Here is an 18,132-nt window from a genome sequence, read left to right on the forward strand (position 1 = left end):
TATGGATTTCTTCCACTCACTCCCTCCCTTTCCTCACAAAATGATTTTAAGAACTCCAAGAAGGAGCATTGTTATTAATTTAATATCAATGTGTGTGTGTTTTAGAGCCTCAAAGAAGTAAATCATTCAGCTATCCTGAAGCATCTAATAAGTACCTTAGTATTTCCCACTGGAGTTTATGCCCACTCTTCTTTCTTCTAATACAGCCGTACTGATCATGTAGGTTCTTGACCTCGTGTCCGCTCCATCCTGTGCTGAGTACTTCTCTCACTTCCCACCTGCTATAGCCCGTGTCATATCTGTCTTCTTGGCAGTCCCCACAGTCATCATGAAAAAAGCTTTTTTTTTTTTTTTTTCTATTGAAATTCTTAACTTGACCATCAATTAGAAAGTAGCCAGAGGCCAGCCGATCTGAAGGCTAGACAGGGAGGGGAGCCGGACTGGGAGGGCCAGCCATCCTGGGCGGGTGTGAGAAGGACCAGCACCAAGGCTGCTGCGTTTTCTTCTTTGTTCACAGTAGACAGTTTGCAGGTGTCTGGCCGGGCCTTCCATCGTCTCTGACCAAATTCACACTCGGGTAGCAGGCTCAGGGACTGCTGGTTTGCAGCCGCATTCGCAGGCTGACTTTGAAGGGAAGAAAGTGGGACCTGCTTTACTGCAGAAGCCTCTGCTCTTGGCCCCTGCGTCTGATCCTCTGCCACGGCTCCTTCCAAAGCTCAGGTCTCTCCAGGGAGCCGAGACAGGACAAGTTTCTACAAGCGCACGGCCAGGTACCCGGAGAGGAGACCAGAGCTGCTCTGCCCTGTCATGGAGGAGCTAGGTCATCCTGAGAAGAGTAGTAATTTCCCACAATTTACTTGAAAAGTCTTTTTCTTCCCAAATTAGTGTTCTCTGGGTACCACCTTGTCTCAGTGGCTCCATAGTTACTCAGAATTCCTGTTACCTTTAAAATCTCAGCGTTTATAGCCCTGGAAAGAAAGAACAAAAATGAAATGAACGACCAAAGGCATTTGCTGAGGCTGACATGAGTCACACATGCTGGAGTCGGTTTACACTTTACTTTTGAATTCTGGTTTAAAAAAAAAAGAAAAGGCAAAACCAAACCTTCATTTCACTCAGTTTGTCATGGGGAAGCTTGTCATTTAGAATACTTAATGGACACATTTCCTGAACAAAACTTTATAAATCAAGCATGGTCTGACACACGCCTGGAAACCAGAAATTGTTAAATTGGTATCCTGGTTTTAGACTCGAATCCTTCTGTGGCCTGGGGCAAGTTATAGAATATCTTACCTCCCCTTTTGCCATCTATATTCTGTCTCAGGGATGTTGAAAGGATTAATTAGTTAGTCTGTTAAGAACTTTGAAGATGAAAAGTACTTTAAAAGTGTTTCTTAATAGCATTATTGCTTAGAAAAGAGTTGCCACTTCTATGCTAACCACTTTATGTCTCAAATTATATAAGGAAGGTATATTTAGTACTAACTAGTCGTCGTAAACTAGAGGTAGAGCTTTCAAAGCTGTGAACATCAAACACTGGCTTTCAGAATTTCAAAGGAGCATCACTGTCTGGTGGAGCTGTGTCCTCAGTAATTAGTCCCAAAGATCGTATTTCAGGAAAAAGACGACTCTTTCATACAATGTACCACCACGACCACCAGTCTCTTTAAAATTCAGCCAAGGTTTTAAATTAAAAAAGGGTGCATTCCGTTTTAAGTTGGTGCAAGGAGTATTGGAAGTGTTTTTACTTTTTTTTTTTTGAGGAAGGAACTGAATAGAAGAGACAACCTTATTCTTCTTGGTTCCCTCTCCTGTCCTTTCCCAGTTTCATCCCAGGGATGTGAGGGTATTGCTTTAACCTTTTCTAGAGGGCTTCCCAAATCCTTCTGCCAAAGGAGATGTGGGTTCGATCCCTGGGTCAGGAAAATTCCCTGGAGGAGGAAATGGCAACCTACTCCAATGTCTTTTTTTTTTTTTTTTAATTGAAGAATAATTGCTTTACAGTATTGTGTTGGTTTCTGCCATACATCAACATGAATCATGCCACTCCAGTATTCTTAACCTGGAGAATCCCATGGACAGAGGGGCCTGGCAGGCTCCAGTCCATGGGGTCGCAAAGAATTGGACATGAATGAACATGCGCACATGCAGAAAGGCTAGAGCTGACATTCAGTTCAGTTCAGTCGCTCAGTCGTGTCCGACTCTTTGTGACGCCATGAATCACAGCATGCCAGGCCTCCCTGTCCATCACCATCTCCCGGAGTTCACCCAGACTCACGTCCATCGAGTCCGTGATGCCATCCAGCCATCTCATCCTCGGTCGTCCCCTTCTCCTCCTGCCCCCAATCTAAAACTTACTAAAAATATCTATCTTTAGGCTTAGTTCTGTTTTTTCACTCTAAAGCAAGTTAACGCTGATCTGCTTTTATAATAAAGCATTGTTATAAGAACATGTAATGAAGTGTTCTATAACTGGTACTAAATTCAAAATCAGAATCAACATCTTGACTGTCATAGATGCAGTGAGTTGCCAGGCACAGCAGACCATAGCAAAGACAAAGATTATAGAAAGAGACTTTAGAAACATGATCAAGAAATGAAATTTGAATTGGGGGTAAATTGTGTCAGAAAGTAAGTCAGGTACGAAGTTGAAAGGAGAGGTAGCCCTGAGTCAGGCTAAGTCACATCCCCAGTGTGATTGCTTTTGTTTTCTCCGTGTCATCAGGTGATCTCACGTGTCAGGTTGCTTGTACTGTGGGGTAATGAGTGTGGTCGACAAGCTAAGAAGTGAAGGAAAAGTCAGAGTTCTCATAGCACTTCTCTGTGGCTTGACCTGAAAGGCTTTGTTTGTGTTCACTGCTGTGTAGAAGGTGAATGAGTTGCTGAGATGCTCACATACCTAACTGGTGCCTGGATTTAATATAAAATGGTTTAGCAGCTTAAGTGCCTCTGACCGTTACAGTAAATTACATGCTTTAGAAATATGGCTCCTTTGCATTTTGGCTTCAGAAATGTGATTTAGTAACATAAATAGCAAGCACTGAAATATGTGGAACCACCACTTAAAACACTTAATTAGTGGGTGTTTGGGACAGCCATTGTTTCTACTGCATATTTGCTGAGTCTGAGTAATGACGGTTTGAGTGTCTGCAATTCTGTCCATTGATTGTGTTAAACAAATGCCATTTTCTGTCTTTACCACATGTGTAAAAGGTCATTCTTCGTGTGATCAATTCTAATTAAAGCTTGTTTCTAATGGGAAATCAAAACAACCCTAATTAATGTGTCATTCTCTTAAATTTCCTGCAGTAAAACCCTTGAAGACCGGTTGAAACTTGAAGCAAAAAATGGAACATTGAGTGTATCGGACACCACGGTTGGCAGCAAACAACTGACATTTACATTAAAGAAGGTAAGTTGTTTTCTCTTGTTCTTTTTTAATTCACAGAAGGAAGACGAGGCTTCCAGCAGTGTTGTGTGTGTCTGACCTCAGAGCTGCCTTCCAGGCTTCCCCCTGTTGAGGGAGCATGTGCTGTTCGGGCGTTTTTACCCTGCAGCCGGAGCCCCTCCTGGGTTGCAAGCACACTGCAAGGCAGAGCATTGGCAGAGCCAGGCATATGTCTGGTGTCTCGAGGGAGGCAGGCCCCCAGTTACCCCAGGCTCGGTACTATTGGTGAAGAGCCGCAGCATGGTTTTGGGGTCACTGGGCCACCTGAGGTGGGACCTTGTAAAACAGAAGTCCTGACCATCCACGGCTGTGAAAGAATAGTTCAGGCTCACAATGACTTGATCAAGAACTGGTGATTTCTCATGTGTTCATCACAGTGCAGTCAGCTTGCCCAGGGTGGATAGTTTGAGGAGGTGAATTACTCTATCCGCAGTAGGCCCCATTCTAAACTGACTTAACAACAGTCATTTCTAAGCCGCCTTTGATGACACCTGGCATACAGTGAAGGAGGAATAAGCTGGTTTAAATATTTGCTATGAACAGGTGAGTGAAGAAGCTCCATGGTTTTAGTTTTCAAAAAATTTTTTTTCTCATTTAGTCACTCTCGCTTAGTATGTATTGTCACAAAGAGGGAAAGAATGACAAAGACTTTGCTTCTGATCCTTTTCTTAAATTGAGATACAATACAAGTATCTAAAATCCACCCTTTTAAAAATATACAGCTCAGGGCTTTTCAGTTCAGTTCAGTTGCTCAGCCGTGTCCGACTCTTTGCAACCCTATGAATCACAGCACGCCAGGCCTCCCTGTCCATCACCAACTCCCGGAGTTTTTAGTAGTCGCCAAATGCTGTGCTCGATTATCACCATCTAAATCTGGACCATCCTCATCACTCCGAAAGGAAACCCCACCCTCTCATGTCCCAGCCTGTGGATTTGCCTGTTCTGGACATTGTGTGTATATATAGAATCACACAACGTGTTTTCTTTTGTGACTAGCCTCTTTTACCTTAGCATGTTTTTAAAGGCTAATCCATGTTGCAGCCTGTACAAGAGCTTTATTCGTTTTTGTGACTGAGTAATATTTAATTCTGTGAATATACCAGTTTTTTGTTGGTCAGTTGCTAAGTGGAGTCCGACTCTTTTGCTATATTATAGACTGTAGCCTGCCAGGCTCCTCTGTCCATGTGATTCTCCGGGCTTGAATACTGGAGTGGGTTGCCATTCCCTTCTCCAAGGCATCTTCCCGACCCAGGGATTAAATCCATGTCTCCTTCATTGGCCAGTAGATTCTTTACCACTGAACTACCTGGGAAGCCCATACCACAATTTGCTTGTCAATTAATCTGATGGTGGACATTAGAGTTGTTTGTTTTTTTAACTTTTTGAGGAACGACTAGACTGTTCTCCAAAGCTATGGCACCATTGCCCATTCCCACCATCAGTCTATGAGGGTTCTGTTTTTTCCCTCATCCTTGCCAATACTTGTTACTGTTGGTCTTTATTGTAGTCATCCTTGTGGGTGTGAAGTGGTATCTCACTATGGTTTTGATTGACATTTTCCTGATGACTAACAATGGTAGAGCATTTTTTTTATGCGCCTATTGGCCATTCATACATTTCCTTCGGAGAAATGTGTTCACAACGTCCGCTCATTCATCTCTGGTTGTTGACAGTTCTTTCTGATGTTGTCAGAAGGCCTGCCAAATGATAAGGATATTTTTTACTTAGTTACTGTGCATTATATAGATACAAAAAAAAAAGAGCAGAAAAAGAAAAAATACTGTTTTTTCTTTGTGATGAGATCTCTAAGGATTTACCCTCTGAACAGCTTTCCTGTGTGTAATATAGCAGTTTTGACTGTAGTCTTCACACTGTACATCACACCCCTAATAATCCTTTATCTCGTGACTGAAGTTTGTACTTTTGATCACCTTTTCCCAAATCCCCCTCTTCCCACTCCTTCCATTAGAACTTTTTTATTCTGTGTGTAAGAAGCTTTTCAGTTAAATCTGTCTTCATTTACAGCAGACTTGCATCTTACATTTCTCATTTAAATAAGCCAAAACTGGTTGTGTGTTCAGACTAACTCATTGTACCTAGTTTCTTAGAGAGTCTCTGTGTGCCCTCGACCATTCCCTAATTCCCTGTGAAGTTCACAATGCTGAGGGGGCAGCAGGCGCAGGTCCCCTGTGGGAAGACTTCGCAGGCTCCCGGCTGCCTGGCCCAGGGCTCCCTCTGCCGCACAGTGTGAGCTGGGAGGATGCAAGCATACTCCTTCCCCACGTTTCCCCAGTTGGAAGGTACTGAGGTCAGTATCAGTATATGATTTGTGGTAAACTGGAAATAAGATGGCTCTGATTTTCCCCCCAACACCCCAAAAAACAAAAGAGAGCTACCCTGATGGCTCAGCGGTAAAGAATCTGCCTGCAATGCAGGAGACATGGGTTCGATCCCTTGGCCTGGAAGATCCCCTGGAGGAGGAATTGGCAACCCACTCCAGTATTCTTGCCTGGGAAACTCCTTGGACAGACAAGCCTGGTGGGCTACAGTCCATGGGGTCGCAAACAGTCGGACACAACTTAGTGACTAAACTGCAATATAAAAACGAAACGTTTAAGTGAAAATACTTAAAGCAGCCTTGCGGTTGAGTCTAGGAGAGGCTTTGACACTAGTTTGGGGAATGCATCAGTTGGCGTTTGACTTATGCCTGTTTCATCCTTTGACTAATAGAATTTCAACTATTAAATCTTAGCTTTATTTAAGAATTTTTATGGAATTATTGTTTGTGGTTTTTTTTAATACAAATCCTTTTATACTAGGTGTGTGATATAGTCAAGTAAAATCTCGAGTTTTCCAAGTATTTTCATATATACTTTCCAAAATGTTAATCAGATTGAAGGAGAAAAACCTATGCCTTAATATTATTTAAAATTGTGTAGTGGCAAAACTAGGATTAGGTCCCAGATTCTACTTTTAAATACCCTGTAGTTCATTCCCTCAGGGGCCCTGGGCCAGCCAGGTACTGGTGCAGGTGTGGGCTTTGCATTTAGCCTCCTCCCCCACCCCCGTCCCAAGATAGGACTGACATGGATGTGGGGAAGGAGTCAGGACAGGAACAGGGAGGAGAAGAAGCTGGTTGGCTCTTAACTCGTAATGAATCGGTCACACAGTGGCAACATTTTGCAAATACAGCTCTTCTCTAGATTGGGGATAAGGACAGTTTTTTTTCTGGACAGGGGCTTCCCAGGTGGCACAGTGGTAAAGTGGTAAAGCCTGCCAGTGCAAGAGATGCAAGAGACCCGGGTTTGATTCCTGGGGAAGATCCCCTGGAGTAGGGAATGGCAACCCACTCTAGTTTTCTTGCCTGGACAGAGGAGCCTGGTGGACTGCCGCCTATGGGGTCATGAAAGAGTCAGACACGACTGAACACACACGTTTCTGGACAGAGGTTTTTCTGCAGGGATCGCTGCTACCTCTGAGCTCACGTGTAGACACCTGCCTTTGTGGGGACTCCACGGGCCGGGCCTCATGGAGTGTGCTCCAGGAGACGGAGAAGGGGCTCCTGGAAGCCCACACCCCCAAGGGAAATCCACGACAGATGTCCGTATCAAAGATGCAGAGCAGCTCCTGACTTAAAAAGCCCCAGCACTCTCTGTTTATCTTTATTTAGTACCTCATTTCCCAAAGTTACTTGGACCAGAGGCATTTTTAAAGGGATGCTTCTTAATATGAGAGCTTCCCTGGTGGCTTAGAAGGTTACGCGTCTGCCTGCAGTGCAGGAGATCCCTGGGTCGGGAAGATCCCCTGGAGAAGGAAATGGCAACCCACTCCAATATTCTTGCCTGGAGAATCCCATGGATGGAAGAGCCTGGTAGGCTACAGTCCACGGGGTTGCAAGTTGGACACGACTGAACAACTTCACTTTTCTTAATATGAAGAAACAGAATATTAAATAAGCAGTGTTCAGGGGCTTGCTGATACACCATTATCTGCTCTGCTAGGGAGCCTGCAGTTTCCCTCTGGTTTCTGAGTTATCCATTCACAAAGGAGCCTTAGCCTGCTCTCGCCACGTGCTAGGGACACACAGAACAGAGACGTGGCCGTGGGTGCCGCAGTCCGTGGATGGAGGGAGATCACGTACAGTCACCTCATCGTAATGTGGGACATGCTCCTGGAGGCCCAGGGCTGGGAGTGTCAGGGGCCCGGCCCAGCCGGAGGAGTGAGGGGCAGCAGAGCCCCGGGGGGCGGGCAGGGCTCTGGGCTCCAGCCTCGCTGGGGGTGGGAGTGAGCCTACGTGTGTGAAGCACAGCCATCACGGGGCTGCCAACTGTGGCCTCACGTGTAGCTGGAAAGGCACGTAGAGCTGTCCAGCAGGGCTGTGTGCAAGGTTAAATTTTACCCGTGGTCTTAAGAACCGTGGAAGGCGGTTGAAAAGGTCTAGTTAGCAGGAGACCGGCATACTGTTTCTATTTTTAAAAAGTCACTGTGGCCCATTGCTGGAGGAGGCAGACTGAAGGGGGCTGACAGAGGTTCCTCACCCTGTAGTGAGAGGTCAGGGCTGACCTCAGGCAGGAAGGACCGCGCCCTGGGCTGGGTGGGGCCCGGGGAGTGACCTACAGAGGAGCACACTGGGCAGGGTTACTTTGAAAAGGCTTTGAAAAATGGTACATAGGAAAAGTGCTCGATTCTTCAGAATCTCAGTCCAAGGGTTTCCTCGAATAGGAAAGAGTCATCAGTTTTTGGTCTTACAAATCATGTTCTTTTCTCGTGATTCCGTCACCTCCCAGCTCTTTCACTTTACAGAAGTGGAATAATCCCGGCAGTAAGTGAACACAGAGACTTGTTCTTCAAGGCGGACATATGAATGAGTACCCCCAGGTGCCTGGAGCTGGCAAGTCACAGGCTGGCAGGCCGTGCAGGTGTCTCTAAGGCAGCATTTTCAACTTTGAAAGTGGTTGCCCCACCACTGCTGTCAAAGTTGGACCTTCTTTCAGTTCCACCAGCTAAGATTTTTATTTTGAGCTTCACAGTTAGGGGTTTGTATTCTCCAAACCAGACTTGGTGGAACAGAGCTGTGTTCTTAGAACTCCGAAGCTTCTCTTCCCTTCAGCGCAGATTCTGCACTGATGTAGCTCTCTTCTGTGAAACTAGTGACACTGTTTGGGGGAGGTCTGGTTTTCTCACCTGAGTGTTGAAAACAGTGCCTTCAAAGCAGCCATCCCAGAACCCATGTGCCCCTTCCGGCCATGAACTTGGGATTGACTGACGTGTCTGCCGAGCCTTGATCAGTGTTTAGTGGTAGCTCTCTGCCTTTCAAGTTTGATTCTCTTTGGAACCAGGTCCGGGGGACTGCATTGTTAATCGTAGGTGGGTTATTACACAGTTTGGGGACACAGAAGGACTTTTTTTGTCTTTAAGACAATGTGAGTAAACTGTTGAATGGCTCTGGCTTGTCAGTGAAGGACAGTTCCACAAGAGAAGTCATGGGCGTTTGGAAAGCCATCGCGCCTTCTTCAGGCTGGCTCTCCCGTGAGCAGCTTTGTGGCGTGTGGGCTGAGGAACTAGCCTCGAGCTCTGTGGTTCAGTCCGGCGTGCCCAGGCCGCGCTCCAGCCCAGGGGATTTAAGGCTTCGGCTCTCACAGGGACCATGGCGGCTGGCACTGCTCCTGCTGTCCCTGCCAGAACGGGTCGTGCCGTTGGCATTCCAGTGGGCCCCCAGAAAGGGGTGTTGGCATGTCCTTTCTCTTCTTTCCCCTCATGTGCTCTTCTTTCTCAGTCGGAGCAGCAGAAGCAGCAGCAGGAGGCTGAGAAACTGCACCGGCAGGAGAGGAAGGCTGTGCGCCGCTCGGCAGGTCATCTCAGGTCCCGGCCCAGGCGGGGGCGGCCATTCCACTGAGACCGGAGCAGGCCCTGCGCGTGACCCCGAGGAGCTCAGTGCATGTCCCCCGCCGGATCGTCGTTCATTTGGGCGTGTTAGCCACGACCGGGGTCAGGCGGCCCTCAAGTCCTGGGGAATCCTCACATCTGCAGAGAGAAGTCCAGACCGGGCCGTGGTCCCCAGGCCTCTGGTCAGACTCTGGGGCTGGGCCCGCTGGCCATGTGGAGCCCCGGGGCACTTCTGTGCCATGTGGCTCCCTGAGAACGTTGTTCCTTCCCCCTGATTTTAATCCAGTGTGAGAGGTGGTTGTCTTCTAATACTGTGAGATGTGCCCCGTGGGCTGAGAGGGTCTTCTAGGCTGTAGACCGGGGCCCGGGGTCTTCTGGGACTGTCTGCCCTGCCCACTGCCGCTCATGACTCCACTCGGCCCCCGCCCCCGCCCCAAGAGGCCACTCCCCTCTCGCCCGACTATGGGCTTCGGTCATGTTTGTGTTTTTAAAAATATGCTGGTAAATATGTTTATGTATTGGTCTGGGATTTTTTAAAACATATTTTTATACCAAGAGAATGTAAATTAAATGGTAATAGCCATCTAAAACAGAAAGTGGAAGCTACTGGATATTCTTTTAACTTGGCAGAGGATTAAATACAGATTTTTTTTCCCCCAGTGTCTTAAGTGCAATTAGAGATATACTGGCTGGAGACGACGTTTATAAAAATAAATGCTTTCATTTGAACAGCTTCTTGGAGAGAGACCCATTCCTTGAGTTAATTTGAAAAATGATTTTGGTTTCTTTGTATGCGAATGTGTGAAGAGTCCCTGAGATAGTGACTGTTGGGGTTGTAAATGATAGAATCTAAGTTGAGATGTCAGGAGCAAAAAGGCAAAGGTGTTAATGAACACAGCCAGGCTGGAGAGTAACTGCCTCAGGCCACCGGGATCCAGGCTGCCTCCTTTCTCGTCTCCCTCCTGTTGGGACCTTGCTTCCGTCCCTTCGGTCTCCCCTCCTGTTTTCCTGCAGCTGCGCCCCCACCACGTGTCTCTGCTGCCCTGCAGACTGGGAACAGCACGGGTCAGGCTGTGACCTCTGTGGTCAGAGAGGGAGAGGATGTTTCCAGGAAAAAAAGGAGAGAGAGACAGAGTGTGTGTGTGTGGGTGTGTGTATACAGACACATCACCAAAAAGAGACTCTTGTTACCTGGAGGGCCCTCTGTGGTCTGAGAGGAAGAGGATGTTTCCAGGAAAAAAAAAAAGGAGAGGGAGACAGAGTGTGTGTGTCTGTGTGTGTGGTGGGGTGGGGTGTGTGTGTGTACGTGTGTGTGTACACAGACACGTCACCAGAAAGAGACTCCTGTTACCTGGGTAGTGTGTGTGTGTGTGTGTGTGTGTGTGACCTGGGTAGTGTGTGTGTGTGTGTGTGTGTGTGTGTGTGTGTGTGTGACCTGGGTAGTGTGTGTGTGTGTGTGTATGTGTGTGTGTGTACAGACACATCACCAGAAAGAGACTCCTGTTACCTGGGTAGTGTGTGTGTGTGTGTGACCTGGGTAGTGTGTGTGTGTGTGTGTGTGTGTGTGTGTGTGTGTGTGTACACAGACACGTCACCAGAAAGAGCCTCCTGTTACCTGGGCAGCCGACACGACTTGTGTTGTGGTACCAGAGGGCCCCCACCATTCCTTTCTCAGCCCTTCCCCTTGTCTTTTCTCAGGGCTCCAGCTTCCTGTGACTCTTGTGTCTCCCACATTGTTTGAGAAGAAGGTAAAGAAGGACGCTGCCGGCTGGCATGTTTCCCTGGGGTTGAGGGACCTATTTCCAGACCTGTGTCCTGGGGTCAGGCTCTTCTGCACCTATACCTGGCCTTCCCGGGCACCCCCCCACCTTTTCCTTCTTTCTTTGGGATCTTCCCTGTGGTTTGGGGAGCCAGTACACCTTTTGGGGAGTTTGCAGAAGCAACGCTGCTTCTGGCCAAGGGGCCTGCTCACCTGTGAAGTGAGGGCTCGTTGTCTGTCTGGAGCCTCAGCAGGTTCAAGGCGATGGTGCAGGCCCGTCCAGGGTGCCTGAGACGGGGGCATCGGGGCTGGCCTGTGACCCGATGGGCAGTCCCAGCCCTGTTGCTACCAGCTGGGCATCCTCTGGCTGTTTAATCTCCCTGGGTCTTGTTTGCCCTGAAAGTGGGCCCGATCCTTGCTTTTGGTGAGGAGCGCGTGGGGCCCGCATGTCCGTGAGCACCAGGCACAGTGTGAGGCTCGGCAGCGCCCCACACTGCACACACATGCTCTGACCTCAGCGTGTTCCTTAGTACCAAGGTGTTCCCAGGGTGAGGTGTCCCTCAACGTTTGTTCTGGGGGTTTCCTGAAAGGGCAGATGGAAGCCTGAGCTGAAGCTGTGAGGGACATTTAAGACAACTTGCCAAGTAGATAGAAAGCTGCATAACGCATCCTCGGCCCTACTGTTCCCCGAGGGACCCCTTGAAACAGCCCCTCCTCTTCAGGGGGCCTGTTCTGGAGCACCTGCTATAAACCCCACGTTATCTTCGAAGTACCTTGTGTTTTTAAAATGTCACGTGAGTTTTGTGCACCATGATTTCTGATCGCTTCCTCACAAGCCTGAGAACATGACCACGCTTCTCCTGGGCTTCCACTTAGAAGGTGCTGGCAGGGCGTCCATGAGCCAGAGGCCCATCCTGAAGCTGGGGGCCTGGGTTTTGCCATCAGGACCACCCTGGGGTTGTTGTTCAGTCTCTCGGTCATGTCCAACTCTGCAACCCCAGGGACTGCAGCACACCAGGCCTCCCTGTCCTTCACTATCTCCTGGAGCTTGCTCAAACTCAAGTCCTCTGAGTCAGTGATGCCATCCAGCCGTGTCATCCTCTGTCGCCCCCTTCTCCTTATGGAAAATTTCAAACCCAAACCAAAGCCAAAGAGAGCTTAATGAGCTTCCATGTACCTATTCAGTGTCCAGCTTCAATAATTAACAACATAGACTCCCCCTGGTGGTACAGTGGATAGGAATCCACCTGCCAATGTAGGGGACACGGAGACACAGGTTTGAGCCCTGGCTCAGGAAGATTCCACATGCCACAGAGCAGTTAAGCCCACACACCACAATTACGGAGCCCCCATACTGCAGCTAAAGCCTGGGCTCTGCAACAAGAGAAGTCCTCACAATGAGAAACTCGTCCACCACAACAAAGAGTAGCCCCTGCTTGCCACAGCTAGAGAATGCTGGCTCACAGCAACGAAGACCCAATGCAACCAAAAACAAATGAATAAAAACAATGTAAAAAATTTTTAAGATGATTAATAACAATGACACAAGCTCATCTATTTTCCTCCATTGGCCTTTTATTTTGGACTATTTTATCCCAGACATCGTGTCATTTTACCAGAAATACGCATCATGCTTTACTAACTTACTGTGTGTCTCATTCCCCCGACCCCCACCGCCACCCCACACACATACCAGAATGTAAACTCCATAAGGAAAGATAGGAGTGGGTTTTTTTTTTTCCCCCCTTTTTCTGGTCTGTTTTGCTTACTGCTCTAGATCAATCATCTAGTACAATGCCTGTTACACAGTAGCTACTTAATAGGTATTTAGCAAATGAATAGTTGGGTCAAGTTAGATGAGGACTGTAAGTTGGATTTTGGATTAAATAAGAGGGGTGATTCTTACTTGACCAGAGCTTTTTCAGATCTGAAATGCCTGTTTGAACAGCTCAGGGAAAGAGAGGGAAAAGGGAATCAGAAATAGTGAGTATAGAACAGTTAGTAGGAATTTCATTGTATAGAAGAATAAAAAACGTGAGATCAAGAGTTTTTGAAAAAGAGATTCCAGCATGACTATACACCTCTGGGGATGATCCAGAAGAAGGAGACAGTGGTGTCGGACAGGGGATGGTTATTGGCCTGAGATCCATTAGCAGCAGTTCCTATTGCAGTATAACAGATTATCTCAAAACATAGTAGCTTAAAGTAACAGCTGTCCATCAGCATCAGGGGATCAGGAACTCAGGAGCAGCTTTGCAGGATGTTTCTGACTCCCGGTCTCCACAATCGGCTAAAGGCTTGACTGGGGCCAGGGGATCCCCTTTCCAAGTTCACACACGTGGCAGTGGGCAGGAGGCCTCAGCTCTGTGCCACACGGGCCTCTCCATAGGGCCACATGGGTGTCCTCCCCTCACCCAGAGGCAGGGATCCAAGACAGCAAGAGAGACCGAGGCCACGGTGCTTTTTTGATCTGGTTTAGGGCTGGCACGTCATCACTTACCTTTTTTCTGATCCTTCGCTGGTGAGTCACTAAGTACAGTTCATGTGCAGTGGAAGAGAAATTAGGTACCATCTTTTGAGTGGAGGGAATATCAAGTAGGGTTGCCAGAGAAAGTTACATTTAAATTTCAGGCAAACATAACTTGGTATAGATATGTCCCAAATATTGCATGGGGCGTATTTACCTTAAAAAATCATTTATCTGAAAATCAGATGTAACGGGTGGCCTGTATTTTTATCTGCTAGATTTGGCCACCCTAGGAAGCATCTGTAGACATATGTTAGCAAGACCTCACTAGCCAAAGAGGGATAGGTTGGAGTGCACAGAGGCATGGACCTCACCTAGACAACACGGGACAGAGGATGCAGGCAGTTCAGATCGGCGTGCGGCAGTGAAGCAGGTGGATGTTCTAATTGCCTGTTTTCTCACTGGGCTGAGGTGAGTTTCTTCCCCTGCTGACCGTGCCCTGAACTTCCGTGCTTATGAGCTTATGGCCAAGCTCACCCTTGATTTCAGAGCCTTTGTTTTCCGTGAACCTCTTAATTCCCAGGAACTGTCCATCGGTTTCCTCTGTCTCCTTCCTACCCCTCCACCCCCAGGAGCACCTTTAGAGAACAGCCATCGCTTGTTCGGAGTAGTGAAACACAGGACATCGAGTTGAGTTGAGAATCCTGGGCTTTTGCTTTTCCTCTGATTTTATTACCCCTCTGAGTTTCCATAATTCTACCTCAGTGTTTTTTCCACTGTATCCCATAGTAAGAAATACATTTGACCTTGGAGAAGGAAATGGACAGTATTCTTGCCTGGAGAATCCCATGGACAGAGGAGACTGGCAGGCAACAGTCCATGGGGTTGCAAAAGAGTCTGAGGCGATTTAGTGACTAAACAATAGCTGCTGCTGCTAAGTCACTTCAGTCGTGTCCGACTCTGTGTGACCCCATAGACGGCAGCCCACCAGGATCCCCCATCCCTGGGATTCTCCAGGCAAGAACACTGGAGTGGGTTGCCATTTCCTTCTCCAATGCATGAAAGTGAAAAGTGAAAGTGAAGTCACTGAGTCGTGTCCAACCCTCAGTGACCGCATGGACTGCAGCCCACCAGGCTCCTCCATCCATGGGATTTCCCAGGCAAGAGTACTGGAGTGGGGTGCCATTATGTGTATAAATACTATAAGTTGACCCTTGATTGTTTCTTCAACATCCCTGTCCAAATGAGCAGAACTTTTTTTTTCTTCTCCTTGGCAAAATATGGTGCTGCCTTATGTTTGGAGTTGCCTTTTAATTAGGCCTATACAGTGGCTTGATTAGAATTCTGCTCAGTCCCACAGTCGTGTCCTACTCTTTGTGACCCCATGGACTGTAGCCCCAGGCTCCTCTGTCCATGGGGTTCTCCAGGCAAGAACACTGCAGCGGGTTGCCATGCCCTCCTCCAGGGGATCTTCCCAACCCAGAGATCAAACCCACATCTCTTGTGTCTCCGGCATTGGCAGGCAGGTTCTTGACCACACCTCGGAAGCCCAAATACTACACACCTTTTTGTACATGTAAGGAAAATTTCAGTCTTAATAGTTTTGATTTTTTTTTTTTTTTTGCTGCACTGGGTCTTTGTTGCAGCATGCAGTTTTCTCTAGCATGTGGGATCTTAGTTCCCCAACCAGGGATCAAACCTGCGTCTCCTGCATTGGAAGGCAAATTCCTGATCACTGGACCACCAGGGAAGTCCCCATTCCTAATAGTTTTTATTCTTGAAATTCATTTTTTAAATCCACATGTAAATTTTCTAAAATTAGAGCAATAAAAGTCTAACAGATTTGAAAATTCTTTTGGGAATTAGGGTGCTGCTTCCTACTTAAGACTCTTAACCTTCATCATGAGCACATCCTGGGTGAATGGAAATTTGTTAGAAAACATTCTGTCCTTGCCCTTGAAGATATGATGTTCTGGAGCCAGGTTTTGGGAGGGACACATCTCAGGGTATTTGTGGGGTGTCCTGCTGCTCAGACCTCCTGCAGAGGCTGGAAATCGCCCATGGGCTCCAGGCCTTCCTGCCTACCAACCCCCACTGCCCCCCCAACCCCTCCCCTCCGCCCCGCCATACGCACGTCTTAATTGAGCAGGAAGTTGTTATCTGCTGGAATCCAGAGCCGAGCCTATTATGGAAACCCAGATGGCACTTCAAAGTTGGAGGGCCATACACTTTCCTGTTGGGTGGGAGGAAGGCCAACTGTATTTTCCTAGTAGCCTTGGGTTTCTTTCAGACTCAGGGCAGCATCACGAATCCTAGGCTCTCGGGATTTGACGGGACCGACCTTCATGTTCAGCAGGCCCTCACACCTGCCTGATTGGATTTCCTCCGTCCTGTCCCTTTGAACTCACGGTCCAGCTTCTGCCGACACACCCAGCTGACCAAGGGCCTTCCTCCTGTTTCAGATGCTCCAATTGTGAGTTAAAATTTGAGTAGAAACCTCCCTCCCCCTCCTCCCCTTTTCCTCCTACCCAGCCTGGGTTTCTGAAAGGCGAGTTGAAGGTCCCCCTCCCGCCTCCTTTCCCCCGATGCCCTCCCCCACTTCTCTACTGAAGCCCTGTAGACCAGGGGGGCTCATCTCAATTTTTCCGCATCTAGACCCTCTCCTCCCCGCTGCTTGACTCCTTTGCGTGTTGGGCGCTGTCTGCTCCTTGGCTCGTCTTCACCCACCTGTGCAGGTGCAGGCGTGCCCAGGTTTCCCCCTTTTCTCTCAGGACCATATCCCCTACCAACAGCCTTGCACCCTTCATCTGTGTGCCTGCTGGAGTCTCAAGTCAACACACCCAAAACATGGCAGGGACCCCCTGCCCCTTGTTTCTCCCCCTTGTTGCTCATCCAATAGCCTGAGCCAAAAATCATGGTTCCTATCAGTATCTATTGATGACACTGTGCAAGGGTTGGGTTCTTGCAGAACTTGCATTTTCATGGGGGGGACAGATGATACCTCACAGGCTTCGTGAAGTGATGAGAGCCATGAGGGCTGGCTCAAGGAGAGGCTGGGGGTGGGAAGGGGCACTGGGCTGACGAGGCTTGGTCAGGATAGCCCCTGTTGAGAAGGTGAGATCTGAAAAAGGCTTGAAGGAGCGGAAGAACATTCCAGGCAGAGAGGCTGGAGAAGCCCTCAGAGAGCTTGAGAATCAGAGATTGTCTTTCGGCGGCTCTGAGATGGCAGAGCCCCTTGGTTTCTGACATCATAGCTGCGGCTCTGATCTGGGGCCCCTCCAAGAGCTGCTGAGCAGAGGCCCCAGCACAGGGTTTCTCTGGGATGTTGACGGTACAGCCTGTTGGCCAGCATGGCTGGCACTGAGTGTCCGACTCTTGTGACTGAGGCGGGTGCCGCTTGGTGTCAGGTGTGCCCTGAGGCCCCAGCACCCCTGGCCAAGTGTGTGAGCCACCCGTGCCTGTGGATGTTGGCTCCACGGGCTGAGAGTCCAGGCAGCAGCACCTCCCGCAGACCCCAATAGCCCTGCCTCTCCTCCCCCCACCCCCCATCCCTGCCATCCTTGAGCCTCCCAGGCTGGGCAGATTTTTCTGCACAGGGATGGTGGCAGAGTCTGAGGTCCCCCAATCACACTGTGGGAAACCAAGCCTTTCATGATGAAGGGCTTACAAAACCCCCGTTGGAGATGGATGAGTAGAGAAAACAGAAGGAAACAAGAGGAGACGTGGGTCTGGCCCAGGCTTGCTCCTGGTTAAGCTGCCTGTCAGTGGCCAAGTCACTTAACCCATCCTTACCTTGGTGTCTACGTCTGTAAAATGGTTTAATAATATCTGTCCCCTAAAGACTTCAGAAGATGGAGCTTAATGAATGAGGTCCATTAAACTCCTCAGAAGAAAGGTGTAACTAAATATAAAGCACTATTGTAATTAGCTCTCAGGCTCTTTAAACCTTGTTGCATCTTGTTTTAAGAGAGTTACCATGACAACAAGTTTGTTTGAAAAACACACGTAGAAGAGGCGTGGCTGTAACTCTCACAATAATAAGTGAACTCTATTTTGCTGGTTTCTGTTGTAACTAAGAAGCTCCCTACTCCTTAGTTGCCTTAGTGGTCTTCTGTGGACAGCCAGCCACTGCTGTGACTGTTAACTTCTGCATCTGTGGCGAGACCTGTGTGGTTATTCTCCCGTGCACACAGCAGGCACTTAATTAATAATTCTGAGTTAATGAGCTCCACAGGCTCTGGGTGTTTGTTGGGCTGTATAAATTGGAGATATGGTCATGCTATTAACCACGCTGACTCTATTAGTCAGGGATCCCCAGAGCACAGAACCAATAAGAGATTTTACATCTACATTAAGACATTTACTGTTAGCAATTAATTGGCCCATGTGATGAGGAAGGCTGACAAGTCCCAAGCCATGCAGCCAGCAAGCTGGCTTGGGTCTTTCCCAAGAAGAGCCAGGTTTTCAGTCTGAGTCCAAAGGTCAGAGAAAGACCAGTGTCCGAGCTCACAGTCCGGCATGAGGAGTTCCCTCTAGTTCTGCCTTCATGTTACGTTCAGGCTCCAGATGACC

The 18,132-nt window shown here is 48.2% G+C and overlaps 1 protein-coding gene across 1 annotated transcript in view; it reads left to right on the forward strand.

Moving 5' to 3' along the window:
• NOL10 (nucleolar protein 10) overlaps positions 1-10,070 on the forward strand; it is a 94,877-nt gene extending 84,807 nt beyond the window's left edge. Inside the window, exons 20-21 of the mRNA XM_040224932.1 lie at positions 3,310-3,412; positions 9,225-10,070. Coding sequence (XP_040080866.1) covers positions 3,310-3,412; positions 9,225-9,344 — 223 coding nt within the window. The 3' untranslated portion in view covers positions 9,345-10,070. The remainder of the gene's footprint in view (positions 1-3,309; positions 3,413-9,224) is intronic.
• The last annotated feature ends 8,062 nt before the right edge of the window (positions 10,071-18,132 follow it).

The sequence above is a fragment of the Oryx dammah genome, unplaced genomic scaffold, assembly GCF_014754425.2.
Source record: "Oryx dammah isolate SB20612 unplaced genomic scaffold, SCBI_Odam_1.1 HiC_scaffold_25, whole genome shotgun sequence".
In the NCBI taxonomy this organism is placed as follows: Eukaryota; Metazoa; Chordata; class Mammalia; order Artiodactyla; family Bovidae; genus Oryx; species Oryx dammah.